Here is a 20,240-nt window from a genome sequence, read left to right as displayed (position 1 = left end):
CTGGGAGCTGAAATGCCTGATTTTGGTTTGCAGTGGTACAGAGAGTCCTGGTATCTCCTCTGCCTTTGCTCTGATGTGATGACTCCTTGGGTTTCCCCAGAGCTCAGAGTCAAGCCCACTGGCTTAGTTTTGTGCTTATACCCCTCTTGGTGTTCCAGTCAACCAAGCAGATTGCTTCAGTCATTCGGGCCACGTTATAAATTCACCTTTTTGACTGAAGAACACCACAGGCCTCAATAACAGTATTCAGTGAAAATACTTGGATTGTCTTCCAATGCAGCCCCTGCATGATGATCAGTGGGTGCATTGTAACAAAATAGGTGGTTGTGAACACTTATTTTGTTCCCTCAAAAAAAAGTCAAGTATTCCTGATACAAGAGCTGTGAAGTCTGTGTTGCTGTGCAGCTGGTAGGAGCTGTGTCTGCTTGGTGAAGGGCTGCTGTGTGTCAGGCAGGTCCTTCTGCGCCACTTCATGGGACCTTGGCAATGAGGTGAAGCTTCCAGGATGGGATTAAGGCACAGCCTTGTACAAAAACTCTTCAGGCTGAGCTGTAGGAAGGAGGGGAAGAGAGCAGCACAACGAATCCTGATTACTGCATCTCAGGCTTTGAGCAGCCTGACTTCAGCAAAGATGTAAATCTTCTTCCATGAGGCAGAAAACCCAGGTACAAAGAAAATGCCTCACAATTCAAGGCGTTTTCTTGGAAAAGTGAGGAGAGGTCCTAAGTGTTAAGAAATGGCTGGGCTAAACATGCCTGGAGGAGCTGGTGTCCAAATTCATGGAGTGGAAGGTCTCCAGGAGTAACAGTTTTAATGATACAAGATCTACTGGCTCTTGAAATCCTCAGGTGCCAAACAGCACTTTAATCTTGGAAGGCTGCTTGGAAAATGAGCAGCATTTTCCCAGCTCCTGCAGGGGTATGAGCCTCAAACCCCAAGTCTGAGCAAAGCCAGCTGGAAGAATCCCTACTGATCACAGAGAACTGCAAACTTGTATTACAGCGACTTTAGACGGTCACTGTGGTGAGAGAAGGACGAGAATCTTGTTTCTTGATTAGAAGGCTTGATTTATTGATATATAATATATGATACATTATAACTATACTAAAAAGAATAAAGAGAGAGCTTGCAGAGACTGCTATGCTAAGCTAAGAATAGAATAGAAGGAAATGAATAACAAAGTTCTGTGTTGAAGGAATCTCCCCTGAGCTGCTCCTGTGATTGGCCCTTAATGGTAGACATGGAAGGAGGGCAAATCACAGGAACCCCTGCCACATTTCACAGCAGCTGACAACAATTTGTTTACATTCTTTTTCTGGGGCTCTGCTTCCCAGAAGAAAGACAAATCTCAAAGAAAAGATTTCTATGAAGAAATGTCTGCGACAAACTTGTTCCGAGACATCTCCTGGCTTTGGAAACCAGTTAGCCTGGTGAATGTGGCAGCAGAGCAGAAAGTGAGGGAAATGGTTTCTCATTGACTGACAGAACAAACAGGTGAACAAAAAGTATCAGTCAGATGTCATCTGTAGGGGTTTTAGTTTGTCTTGGGTAAATCACTCCCTCTCCACCTCTCCAGAGCTGGTGTAGAAGCAGCAGTGATGGACAAGCAGACAGAAAGACAGAGAAATCCTGATTGCAGGCAGGCAAGAGGAGGGCTGCAAAATGATGTTTCACAGATCCAGATGTGCTTCCTCCATTCACTCAGGGAGAGTATTCCCTACTTGGTGAGGACATAGAAAATCATTTCCCATGTTTGGGGCAGCGGAGGGGTGGCTCAGGTGCTGTAGCTATGGCCAAGACATGAGCTAAGGGAGAAATACAGAGAAGAGTTTCAGTAAGTACTTGCAACAAGAGAATTCCTATGACTAAAGGAGATGACTGAGGTGCTTCTTGCAAAGTCTTGCCTAAAATCTTGAAGTTTTGTGTGTCAATTATTGGTGTGATTGTACCAGTTTGATTCAGATCTCTTCAGCTGTAGAAAAACATAAAGGAGTAGATTTAACCATTCTGAGTTCTGAATTCAGATTTCCATGTTCTTCTCTCCACCTCTCCCTTATATTTGGAAATAACCAGTTTTGTAGAGTATTGCTTAAAGAATTGTTTGATTGTGTGATCTCTATGGGCGCCCACCTTTTAGAGGACTTTTAGATGGCCTGCTCACAAAATAGACCTCTCAGAGGTATAAAATTTTTTGAAACCTTGTGGCAGACTAAAGAAGGACCCAGGTGGTGCCCAACATTGTAAGAGAGGAGTAGCTGGATGATGTTAGCAGTCATAATTCCTACATCTGCTGGCATTTGCTTCCAAAAAGAGGGTGAAAGCAGTGGGGAGCTGGTGTGTGTGGGTGCAGGAGTGAAGATCAGGAGGTGGAGCACCCATATTCTGGTTGGTTTCCTCATTTCCCCTGCTCAGGGTGTATCTTGTTTTTCATTCTGTTGCCTTTGCTGCCTTTTCCATGTGTTTGTTTATGTCGTCTATCAAGTTTATCATTATGTGCCCGTGCACATAAAATCTTTATTAGCCGTGTGTATTTTCTATTCTCTGTTCTAATTTCCCTTCCTTCTTGCATTGTTAACAAACTCTGCTGATTGCAGATGTTTCCCATTTGACAGCACCTGAGACTCAGGTTTGCCAGGCACACAACAGAGGGAGTGCTGGCTCCTTCTGGCCATCCTGAGGTGTGATGGGGCCGTCCCACACAGGACTGCCCAGGGACTGAACCTGCCCTCCCAGCCAAACCTGGGCTCAGGTTGATCAAGGTCCTCCTTGAGATCAGTAGAACAGAAGAGAAATAGAAATAGGGCTGTGATCTCAGGGGTGGGTATGAATGGGTTGTGCTGTTCTGGTCTGTTTGAAGTGACTGGCTGAAGGAGAGGGGGATTAGGGTCAGTGCAGAGGCTGAGAAGGCCCCTTGTGCCCTGTGTCCCACTTCAGCTGCTGTTAAAAGCCCATGGAGGGTGGATAGATGTTGGCCACGTCTGCTTCCCACCAGCTTGGCTTGACTTGGCCCTCCCTTGCCAACAGCATCCAAGAATGTATCACCCCACTGGCTCTGAGGGTCACTGCTCTCACCCCATGAGGAGTGGAGAGGGGGTAAGAAGACTTTCAGTGCTGCACTGGTTTGGCCAAGTCAGGCTGCTCTACTGACTGATGCCTTCTGCAGAAGGGCTCAGCTTGCTCCTGAGCCATTTCTGGAATCATATTGAGCACTGCAGGACCATGGAATGGTGTGGACATGTGTCCATGTTGTGGCTGGGCATCAGGAGCACCCTTTCCTTTTGGGCAGGGGTCAGAATGTTTCTTCAGCAACAGCTCTTGAAATCCTGCCTAATAAATCCTTCCCTAGAGAGTTCTCTAAGAGATTATTCTGCCTTGGACACAGGAGTGAGTAAATTACCACCTTTTGTGATCCTTTGATCTTAACACTCTTTCCAGAATACCAGTTAAAGGGACACAGATAACGCATTTGCACTGTTCATGTGGGACAGTGTCCTCTCTCCCTCATGCTCCAGAAAACCCCCTGTGTTTTTTCAGTATCCTTCAGCAGGGATGAGAGCTCCTTTTCTGGAACTGTTCTTTGAACTTTGGTGGCTACAGAAGTGTAAACCACCCCTCTTTCATGGGAGATAAATCTTTAAATTGGGAAACAGGAAACAAAACTTAATGACATCCTCTGGTGGTTCCCTGTTCTTCACTGGTTCCCAGTTTGTCCTTTTGCTGCTTGGGCTTCCTGCTGCCTGTACCAACAGACAGAGGACTTTTTGGCCAGTGTCCCAGAATTGTTCCACAAGAAAGGTAGCACCAGGGAAAGCAATAGCTTGGATACAGAGCCTGCAGACAACAGTTTCAAATGCTCAACCAGTGTGCCTGGGGCAAAGTCCTTTCTGAACGGGCAGGGATTTGCAGATCACATCCCAAAGCACATCCCATGGAAGAAAGTGCCCAGGCTCTCATCAGCCAAGTGGGCAGGAGGGCAGGAGTCCCCCATGGTGAGTGGCACTGACAAGTGACCTAAGTGCTCAGACAGAGAAGATCCTGGTGGCAAGATCAAGTGGCTTGACCTTAAAACAATGAGGAGGAGGAGGTGGCAGGGAAAGGTCTGGTTCATGCCAAAGCTGCCTTTTCATCTGGTGGCTTAGGTCGAGCCTCTAAAGGGGGGAATGATGCCTTAAGTTTTGGCTTTTATATTGTTCAGATTCTGTGCTGCTTTAGTGTGTAACTCTGAGCTTCATACTAAGTGTTAGCAAGCTCTCTTCACAGGGTAGGTGAACAACAATCCTTTTCCAGCTTGTCCAAGGACAGCTGTTACAAGCTCCAGGCCCAAAAAGCATAAACAGTGGACTGAAGAGAGAAAAACAAGGAGGATGGAACTTCATAGCCTAAAGCTGTAATGGGACAATTAACTCCAATATGTAAATGGACCAAAACTTATAAAAGCGTGAGCCCTTGTGACTGGTCAGGCATTTTGTGATCGTTTTGGTTCATCTTGGGTGCAGCCCTGGCTGGGCTCTTGCCCTGCCCAAGGTGCATCCATTGAGGCCTTTTAATAAATCCCTGCTTTATTCTTTAACTCTGTTCTAGGTCAGCCTTCTGAAAGCACCATTTCCCTGTGTTCTGCCAGGGTGTGCTTTCCTTCTCTAATTGTGTGCAGCTCCTCCTGCTTGGAAAGCTGCTCTGAGCATCAGGCAACATCCTGCTTTGTCACAGTGTCATTGTCAGGCTGCAGCACCAAGGCTGAGCAGGAGATGTGTGTGTCATGTCTCATCTGCTCAGCTGCAGAGTCGTTCAGGGGCAGCTTCTGCTTGTGCTGATCCTCTTTGGGCTGCAGCCCTGGAAAAGCATCACTTATTCCTCAGCATTGCAGCCACTGGAGTTGTGAGGATGGGTACAAGCCCTGGAGGAGACGTCAGTGAAAGCTTCCACAAATCACAAGATCTAGCTCTACTGCTCCTTATAATTAGTGATTAAAATGAGTAAAAACAAAGCAGCAATTTTCTTATTGATCCCTCAGCAAATAGCTCTGTCTGTTTGCTTCTGTATTGTTTCTTCCTATTAAATAGCCTTGAATAAGAAATGTCAGTCAAATGAATTTAGATTCCTGGTGCTTCAGACAGAAATCAAAGCAGGATTGAAAGAGGAGCGATAATTAGAGAGAGGAATTCCACCTCCACACACTTCTTCCCTTGCTCAAGGAGTGCTGATTTTATCTAAATTGCCAAAGCCATGAGCAAATGAGAGGTGATGGGAATTATAGACTGCAGATGCTGAGACAAAGCAAGGGAAGCTTTAATTAGTGCATTTGACGGTAGAAATAAATTTCCTGGGAATAAATTATTCGACTCAAGACACATGAAGCTTCTTAGAGGTGAACTGAAGAGCTTCTTACAAGCCACAAACAGGGCTCACAGGTTATATCTGTCTTGTAGAAATGAGTGACCCAGCACTAAGGTCTGAAATACATCAGCATGAATCCTTCTTTCTTTGCATCCCACTTTATTTTCTAATATTGAGTAATATTTTTTAATACTGAGGAATTCCCACAGCTGCAGATGGACATAAAGCATGTTTTTTCCCAATACCCACATTTACTCACTGAAATGTTAGTGATGGATGCTGAGAAACTGGGAGTTACATATCAAACCTACTGATACTGAAAGGAAGTTATTTTCTTTTCATTCTCCTTTTATTCTCCTTCCTTAGCTCTGCTGCCATGCTTTCATGACACCAGCACACACATAAGGCACTGGGAACCTTAAAACACTGACCTTTCTGTGTTTGCAGCAGATTTTCACAGCTTTTTAAAGGTCGAGACAGTAACAACTCTGTGCAATTTGGTGGGTAGAGCTTCCTGGCCAAATTGGTGGTGCTGAAACAAAACCATTTCGCTGGGTGCTGTAAATCGGAATTCCCTGACTCAGCAGAATTACTCAGTCTCTTAATTATTTATGTATTTTATGTGGGACTGTTGCTCACAAGCCTTGTTGAAGTAAGCAGGAGAGGGGCCAGGCTGAGATCTCATGGTTGTGTTACAGGAGTGCTCACAGACCCCTGAGGCAGGTGTTGCACAAACAGAATAAAATGGGTTTGCCCCTCCAAGAGCAACACTTTTCTCTTGTGCCCTGAAAAGTGGGAATGAAAACACCCCAGGAGGCTGGGGGATGGACAGGCCATGCCAGCAGCACCCTTCCAACAGCTTGGGGGTGCCTGGCACTGGTGGTCTATGTGAGAGATGGGTATGGCCTGGAAAATCAGCCTGTCCTCCCTTCCTGGAATGAACCTTCCACAAATCCTGCCCTTCTTCTGGCCACACAGATGGGTATGGCAAGGTACAACCTGGAGGCTGCAGCTCAGGGTTTTTGGCCAAAGGACCTAAAATCCAAAAAGACCTGGCTCTCTGCATGGGAAAACAAGGCTCGCTGGTTTTTCTGATGTTGTGGTTTCCTCTTTCAGCTGTTGCTCTGTTGTGCCAGAGGTTAACTTGTATCAGCCATGATGAATGACTCAGTCAAGGGGTATTGAACGCTGATGCGTTTATCTTGTGGCAAGATGGGAATGTTGCAGATTTGTGAGCTGCGGGAGGCCACGGGCTAACCTGAGATTTGTTCCTAGCCCTCGCCATGCGAATGGTGTCGCTGCGAGCCCAGCAATGAAGTTCACTGTGTTGTAGCAGACTGCGCAGTCCCCGAGTGTGTCAACCCGGTCTATGAGCCAGAGCAGTGTTGTCCTGTCTGCAAAAATGGTAAGAAAGAACCGTGTTGGCTTTAACAGAGATACAAAGGGAACTTTTGATTGAAGTGCTCTTACTGGGGTTTGCTTCCATTGGCATGGGCTGGTCCTTCTGCTGGTGCTTGGGTTATGGGGGGAACATTTGAGCTGCCCTTCCTGGCCTGGGGCTTCTCCTTGAAGCAGATGGAATGGCTGGCTTGACAGAGGTTTTATGGGATTGAGTCCTGATGTCAGTGATTGTTCTTTCATTTCTTTGTTATTTTCTCAAAATTAGTCTAATGGAGAATCAAGTACATGAGAAAAGAGAGGGCCTTTGTCCCTGCATTAACAAACCACTGGTTATTGTCTAAGGCCAAGGGAAAACTCACCAAAATCAATGGCAGAACTTTTCCTGTGGCCAGTAAGACACCCCCAACCCCAGAATAACCTCATTGTTAATTGTGTGCTGGAGTCTCTGTGCACCACTGGCCCTCATTGTCCTGCTGAAGGGATTTCATGAATTAGATTCCTCAATACTTTCAAGAAATGTTTTGGAATGACTGAAAGTACCTCTTTGGAAAATAAACTTGTTTCCAAAAAGATCTCCTGGGTCTTGCACCACAGCCTGTACTCATATACATCTCTGAAACAGCACCATTCTCCTAATGTAGATGTGAAGACAGATGAAAAGGTAAGGCAGCTGCACATAAACTTTTTCACAGCTTTCTAAACATGTAAGAAATGGCTCCTTGGATTCATCTCCTTGTGTTTAGAATTCACTATCCGTATATATTTGCTCTTACATACATCACTGCTGCTGGATAAGAGTAATGGCTGCTTTTGTACCTAAATGAAAATGTTGGTGAACAAATAACATTTTCAACACATTTTCTGCTCTGTAAGACAGAGTAAAGGCAAAGAGTTGAAACATAAAATACTTTTACTGAAGGAACTTGAAAAATTAAAAATGTTTGGAAAATTACACCATAAATATTACTTGAAATCCTGAGGTTTGTATTTGTATTTTTGTTCCAAAATATTTTGTCAGATTTTCATTGAGTTTTGTGTTTCTGTTGGAAAGCAGAAAATGTTTGTAGGAAATCTCATTGGTTTGTTTTTATTGCTGAAGTGCAGAGGAGAGGTTTGTTACCTGGCTCTGTGCACCACCTTTGTGTACAGCTGTGTTTGGGTGTGAGGTTTCTCATCACACTCTCCAAGACTGCTGTCCTGGGTTGGTGACTCAGGCTGTCCCCAGGCCTGTCACTGAGCTCAGACCCACTGACACCCCAACAAACACCTCTGGAGCTTGTGTGGCCTCTGTGTTCCTGTCTCATGTAGGGCACCATCCCAAATCCCTCATTTCCAGTGGCAGCACATCCCAGCCAGCCTGTGTCACATCAGTCCCTGTGAGCACCCCGGGCTTCCCAGGAGTGCAGGCTCACAGGGCTTTCACAGCCCCAGCAGCTGCTGCATTTCCCCCAGGACCCCTCTGGGGCTTGGTGGCTTGCTGTGACGGTGACACTGGGCTGAGAAGCATCTTTCTTCCCACAACAGCCAGGGGAAAGGGAAAGAGCAGCTCCTGAGGACAGGAGGGCAGGAGGAAGATCGGCTGCTTGCTGAAGGGACTGTGGGACACAGGGAACCCTCACAGGGAAACCAGGAGGCTTCATCCATGGTTTTACCAAATCTCTCCACTGCTCTCTTTGCTCATCTCTTGGGGATACACATAAAGCTCTACATCTGAGACCTGGTTTAGGCAGGGATGTATTTCCCACCACCCCCTTCAGAGCAGCCTGGATGCCTTGGGAATGCTGGTCTCTGGGGCTTGCAGCACAGCTCAGCCAGTTCCTGGCAGTTCCTTGGGATGGAGGAGCATGTCTGCATGGGTGCTGTGGGGGAGCTGCACCCTGCTGGTGTCCAGCCTGGCTGTGGGGAGGGACACCCCTCGGCTGGAAGGGCTTCCTGCTCCTCCTGCTGCTGCTGGGGCTGGCTGGCTTATAGCTGGCCCAAGCTGGCACTTTTGGCTGCGTCCTTCACAATGCAATGCAGTGATTCCCACAGGACAGAAATTGGTAGGCACCAAGGCAGTTCCTGTGTCATGGGGAATCTGATATCAGAGTTTGTCACTGCTCCTAGACGTGGCTGAGTGTGGCACACACCATTCACCTTTCTCTTACAGTCTGAGAGATTAAAATGCAAGTGTAGCAGCCATGCCTGTGTCCCTTCCCATCTGAATCCCTCTGACACATCCTAATGAGTGAGGAGCACAGTGTTTTCAGCTCTGTGTTCATCTTGAGACCAACATTTTGTCTTTCAGCTCTCTGCTTCAGCCAGCCAATTAAAGCTCAGTTTCACAAATGCATGAAGATAACACAAGCTGACAGACCCACTTAATGACTGAAACACCCCTTTTAAATTTATTTTTTTCCTTCCATTTGATAGCTTTTGTCTTCTGCCAAAGTGGTGAAGACACAGTGCCATGTTCTGGTGTGATGAAAAGATTTTAGTGTCTATGGTTGTAATTTCAGGCTGACAAACAAGAGCACAAGGGATACAGTTGTTGGGGGGGAGTATTCTCTGTGGTGCAAATCCTCAATTCAAAAGCTACCCCTTAAAATTTTGGTAAGGAAAATCCTCATTTTAGGTTAACCACAGCCCTGCATCATTTGCTGCACTCTGCTAGGAGCATGGCTTGCCTGCTTGTTTAGCTGTTGCTGCTATTAATGAGAGAATAATTCTCTTTCCACGCAGTCAGGTAGATTTTCATAACCTTATTAATTATGTTCTGCCAAGGGCAGAAGTGCCCTGTGAGCTCTGGAACAGGCTGCCCACAGAAGCTGTGACTGCCCCATCCCAGGAAGTGTCCAAGGCCAGCTTGGACAGGGCTTGGAGCAGCCTGGGATAGTGAAGGTGTTCTGCCCATGGCAGGGGTGGAAGGAGATGATCTTTAAGATCCCTTCCAACCCCAACCAGTCTGGAATTCAGTGATTCTGTGATAATGCAAAAATCTGTTGGTTCTAACATTCCTGGCCTTTCATAGAAAGCCAATACTGATTTCTCTCCCATCATTTAAGAGCAGTCTGAACAAATGGCTTGGGAGATTTGTTCCTTCTTGGCCAAAGAAATGAAATTGTTATCTCGTGCCTCGCTAACCACAGCAGCTCCTTCAAGGCTGGCTGTTCCTGGCAAGGGATCCCACATTCCACACCGAGCATGCAGATTCACTGGGAGGCTCCAGTCTGGGGGTGAAGGAGGCAGAGGACGTTTTCTCCTTCATGTCCTATCATCCAATTTGTCAGAGTGGATTTTGAGGGCGATGGCTCCAGGTGCTGTGCAGCATTTCTGTCACAGAGATGAAAGGTCACTGGATTTCACGTTTCCTGGTAGTGACAGACCGCAGAATTATGGCCTCGAGTTGTTCTTTCCGGGCCCTGTGACTCCCCCAGACAAAAGTGTGTCACTGCTGTTAACTCTCTCCTGGGTGGGATCTCCAAGTGCCTGGCACTGTGACAGTGCAGCTCGTGGTGCCACCACCTCTGTCCTGCTGCAGTTCTGTGAGAACATCCCCACTCTGCCTGTGCCAGAGCCAAAATTCCCAGCCAGGTCTGCATGGCCAGGGCTGCAGAGGTGCCTGTGGGGTGTTCTGGGCCCTTCTCTGCTCACCCTGGGCTCTTCATGCCCAGAGCTCTGCTTGTCCCTCCCCATAAACCCATCCACTGCTGTGGGGTGTGTGTGTTTTAGCTCCCTTTCTGGGCATCACTTGGAGGTTGCTCTTCCCATCTCCTTCAACCCTTTGGGTGAGGTCTGGGAGCAGGGAATGGGGGGATTGTATCATCCCTCACATCCCTCACATCTGCTTTAATCTGTGCTCCAGATTAAATGGGTTCCTCTGCTTTGCCAGCTCCAAGCAACTCTCACCTGCTGCACTGCACAAAGGGAGAAATTCCCTGTGCTTCATTTTCTTCAGGGATGAACAAAACAAATATTATACATTTTTGGGTTGGGGTCTGGTTTTGCCTCTAATTTAAGTTTTGTTGTCACCAATCCTCAACAAAAGAATTTGTTGCCCAAGGAGCCAGATAAAAGCTAACATGTCCACAGTGAAATATTTCCTGGCAAGTGTGCTTACTCAGCCTGGGCTTCAGAAGACATTTGTGATGGAATACTGGGCAGCAGGAAGACATTTTGTAGATAATGTGTCACTGAGTCTTTAATTAAAGTTTTAAATTATCACACTTGATACAGATTTCCAAGTAAAGAGGCTGATCCTGCCATCCACACACAAGTAAAAGATCCCTTTGACCTTCAACAGATTTTACATTGGTAAAATAGCATGTCTTCATGCAAAGCTCTTGTGGGTATTTATTATAATGTGGTATAAATATTAATAAATCCCTACAAATATCTTCATATTTGAGGGCATGAGCACAGACGTGAGTAAATAATAATTTATTTCCGTGCATATAAACCCACATTTCACCTAAGCTTCTGTCTTAATTTATTCAAATATAAACTCAGTGCTCATTATTTCTTTGTTGGAGTTAATTTGAAATAAGCATTCTGCACCCCAGCCTGATCCTGCTGTAACACAGTGTGTCTTGCTCAGGAACCCCCCAGGGATATTCCCAGCCTGTTGAAGCCTCTCCTTTGGCAAACAAATCCGTGTTCCACGTGTCCCTGAGTGAGCCTGGCATGTCTCTGTGTGCAGTAACACCTGGGGGCAGACCTTTGATGCTGCCTTTTCTTAGCAAGTGCTATGCAGAAATGCATTTTTTCTGAGTGGGAGATGTCTGGGAGTGCCCAGGGGGTGTCCCTTAGGAAAAGCTGGGCTGTGGGCACTGGGGCACTTGGTGAGTGGGCATGGGCCAGGCTGTTCCTGTCCTGCCCAGCCAGTTCAGAGGTGGTTCCATTCCTAAAGTAAGCAGGGCAGGAGTGCCACAGGAAGAGGCACTGGCAGTGCAGGCAGGGAGCAGGGCTCTTCCTTCCCAAGCAGGGATTGCCCTGGCACGGCAATGGGAGCTGTCCTCTTTGCAAAACCCTTTGGGATTTGGCAGGACAAAAGGCCCCATCTCAATTCTCGTAGGTGATGCATTAACAGTGCATGTTGGTAACCAGTACTGAAAAAAACCCTTCCCCACATGGTCTCTGTTGTTCCAAATTATCACTGCTTGAAAAGTGCCAAGGTTTTAATATGGAATATTCCAGTGCATAAATGTAGCTTGTTATTTATCTGCAAGATGTGGATCGCTGAAGCTCCAGGTCATTGTTTTGGAAAGCTTCTGCTTCCAACTTGATCAGTGACAAAAAAAAAATCAAGGAAACATGGAAAAAATTACTAAAATTTGAGGAAAAAAGAGGGAAGGATTTGGGGACAGGATGTTTTGTCTGCCATTTGATTAAATACAACTGTTGGAGGATAAAGGCGACACAGAAATAGTGGCAAGAGGATGAGAGAAGACTTCATGTTCATTTACTTTGTGGAAAACAGTGATTTGGAGCCATGGGGAGATCCCTTTAGAGAAAAATAAAAACAACAACAACTAAATAAAATTCCTCTTCTAATTTATTTCAGAAATTCCTGAAATGGCCAGATTTTAAGATTGCACTTAAACCCCCTTCAGTCCCAGTCTATGCAATGTGCTGGTTGGTTGTGCAGATGCAAGGGAATGTGCCCAGCCAAGGAGAAGAAGTGAGTGCTCCCCACGCCGGATTTTGCTGGACTCCACCATCCTCTCCCCAGGTGCTGGCAGCTGAAGGCAGTAGCATAGCACAGCCCCTTCACCCTGCATGGTTGGGAATGGGATGGCAGCCAACCTTTGGGGCACTTGGTCACCCCCACGGCCACCACCCCCGTCAGGTGTCAGCCCGAGGGGCCACGGGAAGGACCGGACGATGCTCTTTGGGATGGCCAGCAGGAGTGTGAACTGTGGAGCCCTCTGAGCTCAGCTGAAGCAGTGATTTGATTACCAGCAGAGGAAATAAAGGATTGATTTGAAAGCTGGTAGAAGATCAAGACTGAAAATGAAGAGGTGTATTTGAGCCAGGCAGACACCAACCTGACAAAATACTCCAGTGCTTGCTTTACTGTTCCTTAAGAAGTCATTTCTCTGAAACTGATTTTCAGTGGAGCTCGTCCATCTGATCACTTCGGGCCAAGGGGTTAAAGGCATGTAGGTGCTGAACTTGACACAAAAGCATCTGTCAAGACCTAGATCCTCCACTGCCTTGGAAATCTCCAGCACTTGGATTCTCCAGATGCTCAAATGCCCTGCTGACTCAAGATGGGTCACAGCTTTTGGAAGAGGCCTCTGTAACAGGGAAAACTGGAAAAGTTGAAACCTCCAAAATTAGCCATGCTGATGTTAGACAGCATCAGGGAGGGCTGAGTTGAATCTGTAACACTGAAAACTTTGGAAAAGTTGAAACCTCCAAAATTAGCCATGCTGATGTTAGACAGCATAGGGAGGGCTGAGTTGAATCTGCCACCTTGTGAAGTTTCAGAGGAAGTGAGACTGAGAGCGACAAGGGAGAGGAAAAGCCTTTAGAGAACAAAAAAGCCCTGAACTGAGCAGCACTTAATGTGATTAAAGCCATCCCAGAGCTCAGTGCTCACACAAAGCCGGGCTGCTGGGCTGTGCAGTGGCAGGGATGCTGCTGGAAAAGCTCCATTCCCAGGGAGCTGCAGCCTGGAGCCAGCAGGACAGCGGCCCCTGAACCTGGTGTGTTCACCTGCACAGGTCACCTGCTGCTTCCCAAGCCTCTGTGCTCTCTGCCCTGCAAGCAAGAAAGGGATCATTCACCAATTAAACAGGCAGGAAAAGGCTCTGCCTGGCTGCTGCAGGCCAGGCAGGAGCTGAAAGCTGCTGGCCTGAATTGACACCCCAGGTCCCGACCATGCTCCTGTGCTTCCACCACAGCAGAGTGCAGATGAATGTAACAGCACCCTGAAGGGAGGATCATGGAAGGGTCAGGGAGGATCATGAGGAGCCATTTGTGGGACAGGAGCAGCTCCAAAGCGCTCTTTCAGCTCTCACAGATGTGGGAAACACGTTACCTGCTCTGCATTACTCCTCAGACTCAGAAATATTTATGAAGAAGCTTTTGCTCATCATGGTTGTCCCCCCTTGGGGAGATGTTGCTGAAGTTTGTGTGCACTGGCCTGTGAGAGTGCTAGTTCAAGGTTCACTATCACCATGATTGTGTCTTGTAGAGAAGGGCTGGGTTAGGGGTTTTGGAGGGGAGGGAAGGGTTCCTACATTCCAGCTGGGAAGCCAGGTTCCTTTGCAGAACACAAGGAGCCTGGGCAGTACTGAAATTAAAGCAGGCATTGTGTTGCTGTTCCCCACCTGGTTCTCGGTGTGACTTTAAAATACCAGAAGTGACTTTATGATCCAATGACACTGCTGTAAACCACTTTGCTGCAAGAGAAGCTGAAAGCCAAATCCTGTGTCGGTGTCACTTGGTGTAAAACAGCATTTTTTACTCTGACTTACTCCAGCTGAGGATCTGACCTGCTGGTACCTCTGGGTGGCTCAGAGGCACACTGCAGGAGGCTGGGGTGTTTTGCATGGCCAGGGTTCTGAAAGGATTAGAGAGGCTTTGCTTTGGCTGGCCAGAAGGTTGGGGTTGTGAGGCATGTCTGTGTGAGAAGAGTGGCAGACACTGTCTTCGTGTATTTCTCATTTGATGAATGTTTAATGCTTCTTTATTGGAGCCTACACATATGTAGAGTAGAGGTCTTTAAGAAGGGGTTGACTTATTTCAAATAATTTATGTCTGAGCTGCTCCTTTTACATGAAATGCAGACTTTACAGAGCAAAGAGACTGAAATGAAAATATGAATTAAAGATTAGAGCTAAGCAAGTCTGAGAACACTTAGAATTAAGAAAGGCTTACAAGTTTTCTCCTCCTGCTTCCTTTCCTTCCCTCCACCTTTCCTACAACTCCATCCCCTCTCCTTTGGCAGGGTGCTGCATTCCAGGGCAGCCTTGTGTCCCTCCCACAGGGCACAGCTGGGCACACAGTTACTGTGTGGCCATACACTACCCCAGCCTTTCACCTGCCAACTCACACATCCCTTTGGCTGCAGAGACTAAAAGGGGGTTGAAGGTGTGTTTCTCTTCATCTCTCTCCCTGATTTGCTGGTGAAGTGCCTCACCTGGACAGAACAAAAAGGAGTGCATTTTGCCAGAGGGACCCTCCATTTGCAGCTCAGCCAGGTGAGGGTGCAAGGACACCGTGTGTGGGTGGCAGTGTCGCTGCTGTGTGACAGGGGGAGGTTCCTGTAGGGCAGGGAGGGGCTGGGACAGTGCCAGCCATCACATAACTCGTGTTGGGCAAGGTGCTCTGCTGCCCACAAACATCAGCATCCATCACTTCCCCCCCTTGGCCCACGCCTTGTTCCCAGCTGCCTTGCTCGTGCTCTGCCTTTGCACAGGTGCCTTCAGCGTCAGTGCAGGCCCAGCACCAGGGCACTGCAACTGCAGCAATGGCTGCAAAAGAGCTTGGCTGCTGCAGGGCTTCCTTTCTTGCTCTCCTTGTTCGTGTTTGCTGCAGTGTTGGTCTGAATTGCTGCCCAAGACTGAAGAGCTTAGGCTTGGTCATGAGCAAATAAACGCCTGGTGGGAATGAAGAGAGGATGTTGCTTTCTTTGCTGTGGGGTTGGCCTGGGTTCTTTGCAGCACTGGCTGTGTTGATGCAGCTCAAGGACAGAGGAGTCGCCCACGGGACCCTTTCAGCACTTTGTAATAGGAGGTGAACTCCAGGATGTCCATATTCCACTTGTGCCCACTTCTGGAATCATAATCCCCTCAAGGAACTCACTGAGGAGGTCAAAGGAGTCATTATGGACCAGTACCACCATTGATGCAAACTGGTGTAACTCATTTTACATCAGCTAAGCCCAATCTGTCCCAGTTACAAACGTTTTGTGCCAGGTAGTGCTGGTAAGGAAACAGTTTGTTAGAATAAATGGAGCAGGAGCTGATGCTCCAAAAAGAGGAGTGCTGGTGTCCTGCCCAAGGATCTGTTGGGAGCAGTGGATCTGCATGAAGAAGAGCACACAAAGTTCTCCCCAGGCTGTCAAAGTTCTGACTTTTTTCACTGCAGCTGCCTGAAAGTATTTGAAGAAGATGGGAATATGTTGGTCAGAAAATGCTGACTCACTGAAACCTCCCTGGGAAAAGGGCCAATTACAGCAAACTCGCTGTTTGTACCTCAGAAAGGTTTGGGAAAAAAACTGGAAGTGATGAGATGCCCCATTTAATGCTTTCAGAACAAACTCCCTCAAACCTGGGAGGATAAAAGGAGTGATATGGTTTCAGATGTAGATCTTTGTAGATCTTTGGAATATTTCAATGGAAAAGACAGAAACAAAGGGACTTTTTGTCCCATTATTTCAGACAGCCTGCTCTGGTTTTTACTGAAAGCAGAAAGTGTTTGCACCTTTGACTTTCCCCCCCCAGGTGAGTGGGAGAGGAACAGGAGAAATAGCTCAGTCTGATGGGAAATGTCCTTCCTGCTTGGCTCTCCCTCTCACCTGGGTAAGTAACCAGGTCCAGGATTGATGGGAGCTGACAAGGAAAATGGAAAGGGACAATTTACAAAGGGCTGGAGTGACAGGACAAGGGGGAATGGCTTCCCACTGACAGAGTTTAGACATTTGGGAGAAATGCTTCCCTGAGGGTGGTGAGGCTCTGGCACAGGGTGCCCAGAGAAGCTGTGGCTGCCCCTGCATCCCTGGGAGCTCTCACCAGGTACAGAAAGGGCTACAACACCCAGGCAGTGACTGCTCCCCCCTCACAACTGCCTGTGCTACAAGGAAAGCAGCAAGAGGGAATTTCTGGTTACTTTTCAAGCTGTGCCAAACAAAAAAGAAATGTTTTATTACAGGCAACGTCAAACTGTAATTATTAGATTGGAAATTAAATGGGAAACTGTGTTAAAGAATGAAAACCTGCCCACAACTGTAACGATTTGATACATTTGCTGGTTTTGTACAGAAACCACTTTTTGTCTTGGCTACATCAAGCCCCGCCCGGAGAGTAAATATGCTGTGATCCAGTCCCTGAGGCTGCTGTAAACCAGCCTGGCTGCCTTGCTCCAAGGGAAACATCCAGGTTTTGTGTGCAGCTGAGGATCTGCTCCCTCTCTTGTTCATCCTGACAGCTCAACAGTGAAGGTTTCACATGCAGAAAGAGTGAGGGCCAGTTCCTTGGCCTGCATAAGCCCCTCCTTGGACAGCTTCACCCAGACTGGAGAGACAGCCCTGTCCAAATGGTTATCTGTGTTTCCTAGTTGGATCAACCCCTGAAATAAAGGTGCCTGCTTTTCTTTACAGATTTAGCCTAATTCTTATCTAATGATCTGAAGGCTAGAGGGGAGCTGCTGAGAGAGGAGTGGCCTCCACAGAAGGCATTACAAGCCCCCAGCAAAGAACACCCAGGACTTTCCTCACTCCTCTGTTGTGTGCACAGTGGTTTTGCAGTTTGCACTGCCCCTTCTCCTGTGCTTGTTTTCTCCCTCTCAGGGGAGCACTGCCTGTGTGTTCATGTGCCCAAGCTCCTCTTGTAACCAAGGGTTAAAGTAGCCACAGAGGGGAGGGGAGGGGAGGGGAGGGGAGGGGAGGGGAGGGGAGGGGAGGGGAGGGGAGGGGAGGGGAGGGGAGGGGAGGGGAGGGGAGGGGAGGGGAGGGGAGGGGAGGGGAGGGGAGGGGAGGGGAGGGGAGGAGGGGAGAGGAGAGGAGGGGAGAGGAGAGGAGGGGAGGGGAGAGGAGGGGAGAGGAGAGGAGGGGAGAGGAGAGGAGAGGAGAGGAGAGGAGAGGAGAGGAGAGGAGAGGAGAGGAGAGGAGAGGAGAGGAGAGGAGAGGAGAGGAGAGGAGAGGAGAGGAGAGGAGAGGAGAGGAGAGGAGAGGAGAGGAGAGGAGAGGAGAGGAGAGGAGAGGATCAGCTAATTAAGAGCAGTGCTTGACAGGTTCCTGCGGGATGCTGACAGGCACCATCAGTCTGCCAGGACAAGCTGTGCCCAACAAGCCGTGCTCTTCCACCCATGGATGCACCAGCCTTCCAAAGCAAACATGAGCCTGGTCAACATGAAAGGTTTTACCTTGTGCACACCACAGGCAAAATGTGCTCATTAAATTATCCTGTTGCTAAGGCTCAGTTGAAGAGTGAGGTTGTGTGAAAGGTTCTCCTTGCTGGAACAGGGCTTGCCAGACATGAAGGTGAGGCCCAAAGTGCATCAAGAAAATGTGTGCTTTTTGTTCTCCTCACTGAGGTCTGGGCTTTCTAGACACAATGTGCCCTAGTACAGGAAGTGTTGGCACAGGGAATCTGCAGGAAGCCAGGGATTGCATGGGCTCATTCAATGTTGGCTCTGAGGTGGGGCCAACCCAATGGTTCTCATCACTCAGTGCAATAATAGGGCACAGCTGTGGGGGTCAGCAAGACAGCATTGACTTTCTCTTTTCCACTAATCTGTTGGGCAAAAATAATTAAATACAATCCCCCACATAAGCTCATCATGTCTAAACTTCACCAGCGGCTGAGGTGGAGCAGCAGTGGGGCTGGCACTGCTGGCAGGCCTGGCACCTGGCAGCATGCAGTAGGAATCCTGACAAATGCCATGGGCACTGCCCCCCAGCAGTGTGTCCCGTGTGCTGCAGTGTCTCCTTGTGCACTTCACCCCATGGTGGCTGAGTTTCTGCATCTCTCAGCTGAAACCAGCTGCTGCATTGAGGATTTTGGCAGTGCCCCCAGGAGGGAATCTTGGACAGGGCAACATCACACACTTGGACATCAGCACCCAGAAATCATCACAGAAGAGTTTGGGTAGGAAACAGCCTTGAAGATCATCCAGTTCCATCTGTGCCACACTGCTGCTTTGAATTACAGCAGGCAGGCAAGCCCCTGTGTTAGGGGTGACATTCTCCTTCTTTTAGTGTCTCCATCTGTGCCAGACATGTATTTGTGTCCCCCATGTCATCCTGCCCCTAATGTTTCACAAGACCTGTCCTAATTTTTCTCCAAAAATTTGCCAGCTGAGAAATAAATAAAGACAAGAGAGTTTGTTCTCTGAGTTCGGCACGTCATGGCTCAGGGAGGAAGGATGCAAAGGAAGTCAGGGACGGGATCTGTCTCAGAGGCCCTGGGGCAGTACTGTCTTCAAAACAAGCATTTCCCTGGCTTTCTTCTGGGGCTAAAACTCCGAGACAGAAAGAAACCACAGCGTAACTTCTGCCATCGGCAGGTTGTCCTTTTCCTGTGGCTGTGTTTGCAGAGTGCTTTGCTTTGCTCTTTGGGGCAGTTTTGGTTGTTGCTGCCCTATGTTCAAGGAACCATGGGGAAATCTGTTCCCAGCTTTAGCAATGCTAACAGGGACCAGTTTGTATGATCCCAGTTGTGTTCACTGGGCCCATGTTTGTTAGCTGCCTGCAGCAGCTCCACCTTGAACACACTCAGGCTCCCCCTTGTACCCCAAGAAGGCAGGATCTGGGTCCTACCCTGTGTCAGGGCATCACAAAGCCTTCCAGCCTCCCCAGGAATTCCCACCCTCTTTTAGTTGCAGGGTTTGGAGTGGTTCTGGCTTTTGGGGTGTTTGTTTTCCCATCTTTTTTTACTTCTTGTGGCTCTTGAGCTCAGCTTTTGTTTTATGTGTTCAGGAGTACAGGAGTGTGTTTCATTTTCCAGATTAGAAAATGCTCAGAGGTATAATCAGGTCCTTCCACAGTATTTAATTATCCATAATTAAAGGCATCTACACAAAGCAGCAGATTTTCAAAGACTATTCCTGTGTTACATTGCTAATGAATTAAGTAATTAATTGGCATTGAAAAAATACAATAGGAAACATCAATCTTTTAAAGTAAAGCATTTTTCAGGGGTTTTATAAAATCATTAACTCATATCAGGTCAGGAGCTGTTCTAATGTCTAAATCCCTCTTCTAGCTTTAAAAAAAATTTTCTAAGGCATAAAATGAATGCAGGGAAAGCAAGGCAGGGAATACTAGCTGAAGAGTGTGGGAATACTCCCCATTTGGGGAATTTTTGGGTGTCATTGTCCCTCACTTTGCCAGCCTGTCCCACAGTTCCTTCCCTCTGCCAATAAGGAGAACCAATTCCCATCACACTTGAGAAGGCACTTTGCAGCCTCAAACCTTCCTGTTGCTGCAAGTCAAATTCATTTTCCTGCTGGGTTTAGTTTGAACAACCTGCATCCCCTCAGGAGCCCCCACTGCCTCTGTGCCTCAGTTTGCCCAGTGCACTTCCCTGTGCCAGGGGAAGGTGGGAGGAGAGGGGTTGTGAGCCATTCAGATGCTGTGGTGCCACTGAGACCAGAGGGTGAGCAAGAATTTCATCTGGGAATGAATAAAAACAGACTGCAGAGAAGGGCAACAAAGCATTTGGGAGGTTTGGGCAGGAGGGATGCAGAACCACGTGTAGGCAGCATCATTTTCCCACCGCCAGCTGGTACCTCCCAGAACTGTCCTGTCCCTGCACATCAGCACAGCCTCACCCTGCAGAGTGCAAAGGCCCTCG

At 47.8% G+C, this 20,240-nt stretch overlaps 1 protein-coding gene across 3 annotated transcripts in view; it reads left to right on the top strand.

Moving 5' to 3' along the window:
* The window catches only part of VWC2L (von Willebrand factor C domain containing 2 like), a 45,287-nt gene that overhangs the window by 12,597 nt on the left and 12,450 nt on the right, over nt 1-20,240 (top strand). Inside the window, exons 3-4 of one of the 3 annotated variants that reach the window (XR_003380347.2) lie at nt 6,610-6,739; nt 12,278-14,924. The exons of 1 other annotated variant lie outside the window; for it this stretch is intronic. Coding sequence is in view for 1 of the 2 variants with exons in the window: in XM_005486880.3 (XP_005486937.1) it covers nt 6,610-6,739 (130 nt within the window). In the remaining variant the exon portion in view is untranslated. The remainder of the gene's footprint in view (nt 1-6,609; nt 6,740-12,277; nt 14,925-20,240) is intronic. One more of the 3 variants, XM_005486880.3, reaches the window with a different exon arrangement.

The sequence above is a fragment of the Zonotrichia albicollis genome, chromosome 10, assembly GCF_047830755.1.
Source record: "Zonotrichia albicollis isolate bZonAlb1 chromosome 10, bZonAlb1.hap1, whole genome shotgun sequence".
Taxonomy (NCBI): Eukaryota; Metazoa; Chordata; class Aves; order Passeriformes; family Passerellidae; genus Zonotrichia; species Zonotrichia albicollis.
Note: the sequence above shows the minus strand (reverse complement) of the source record. Positions and strands in the feature narration are given on the sequence as shown.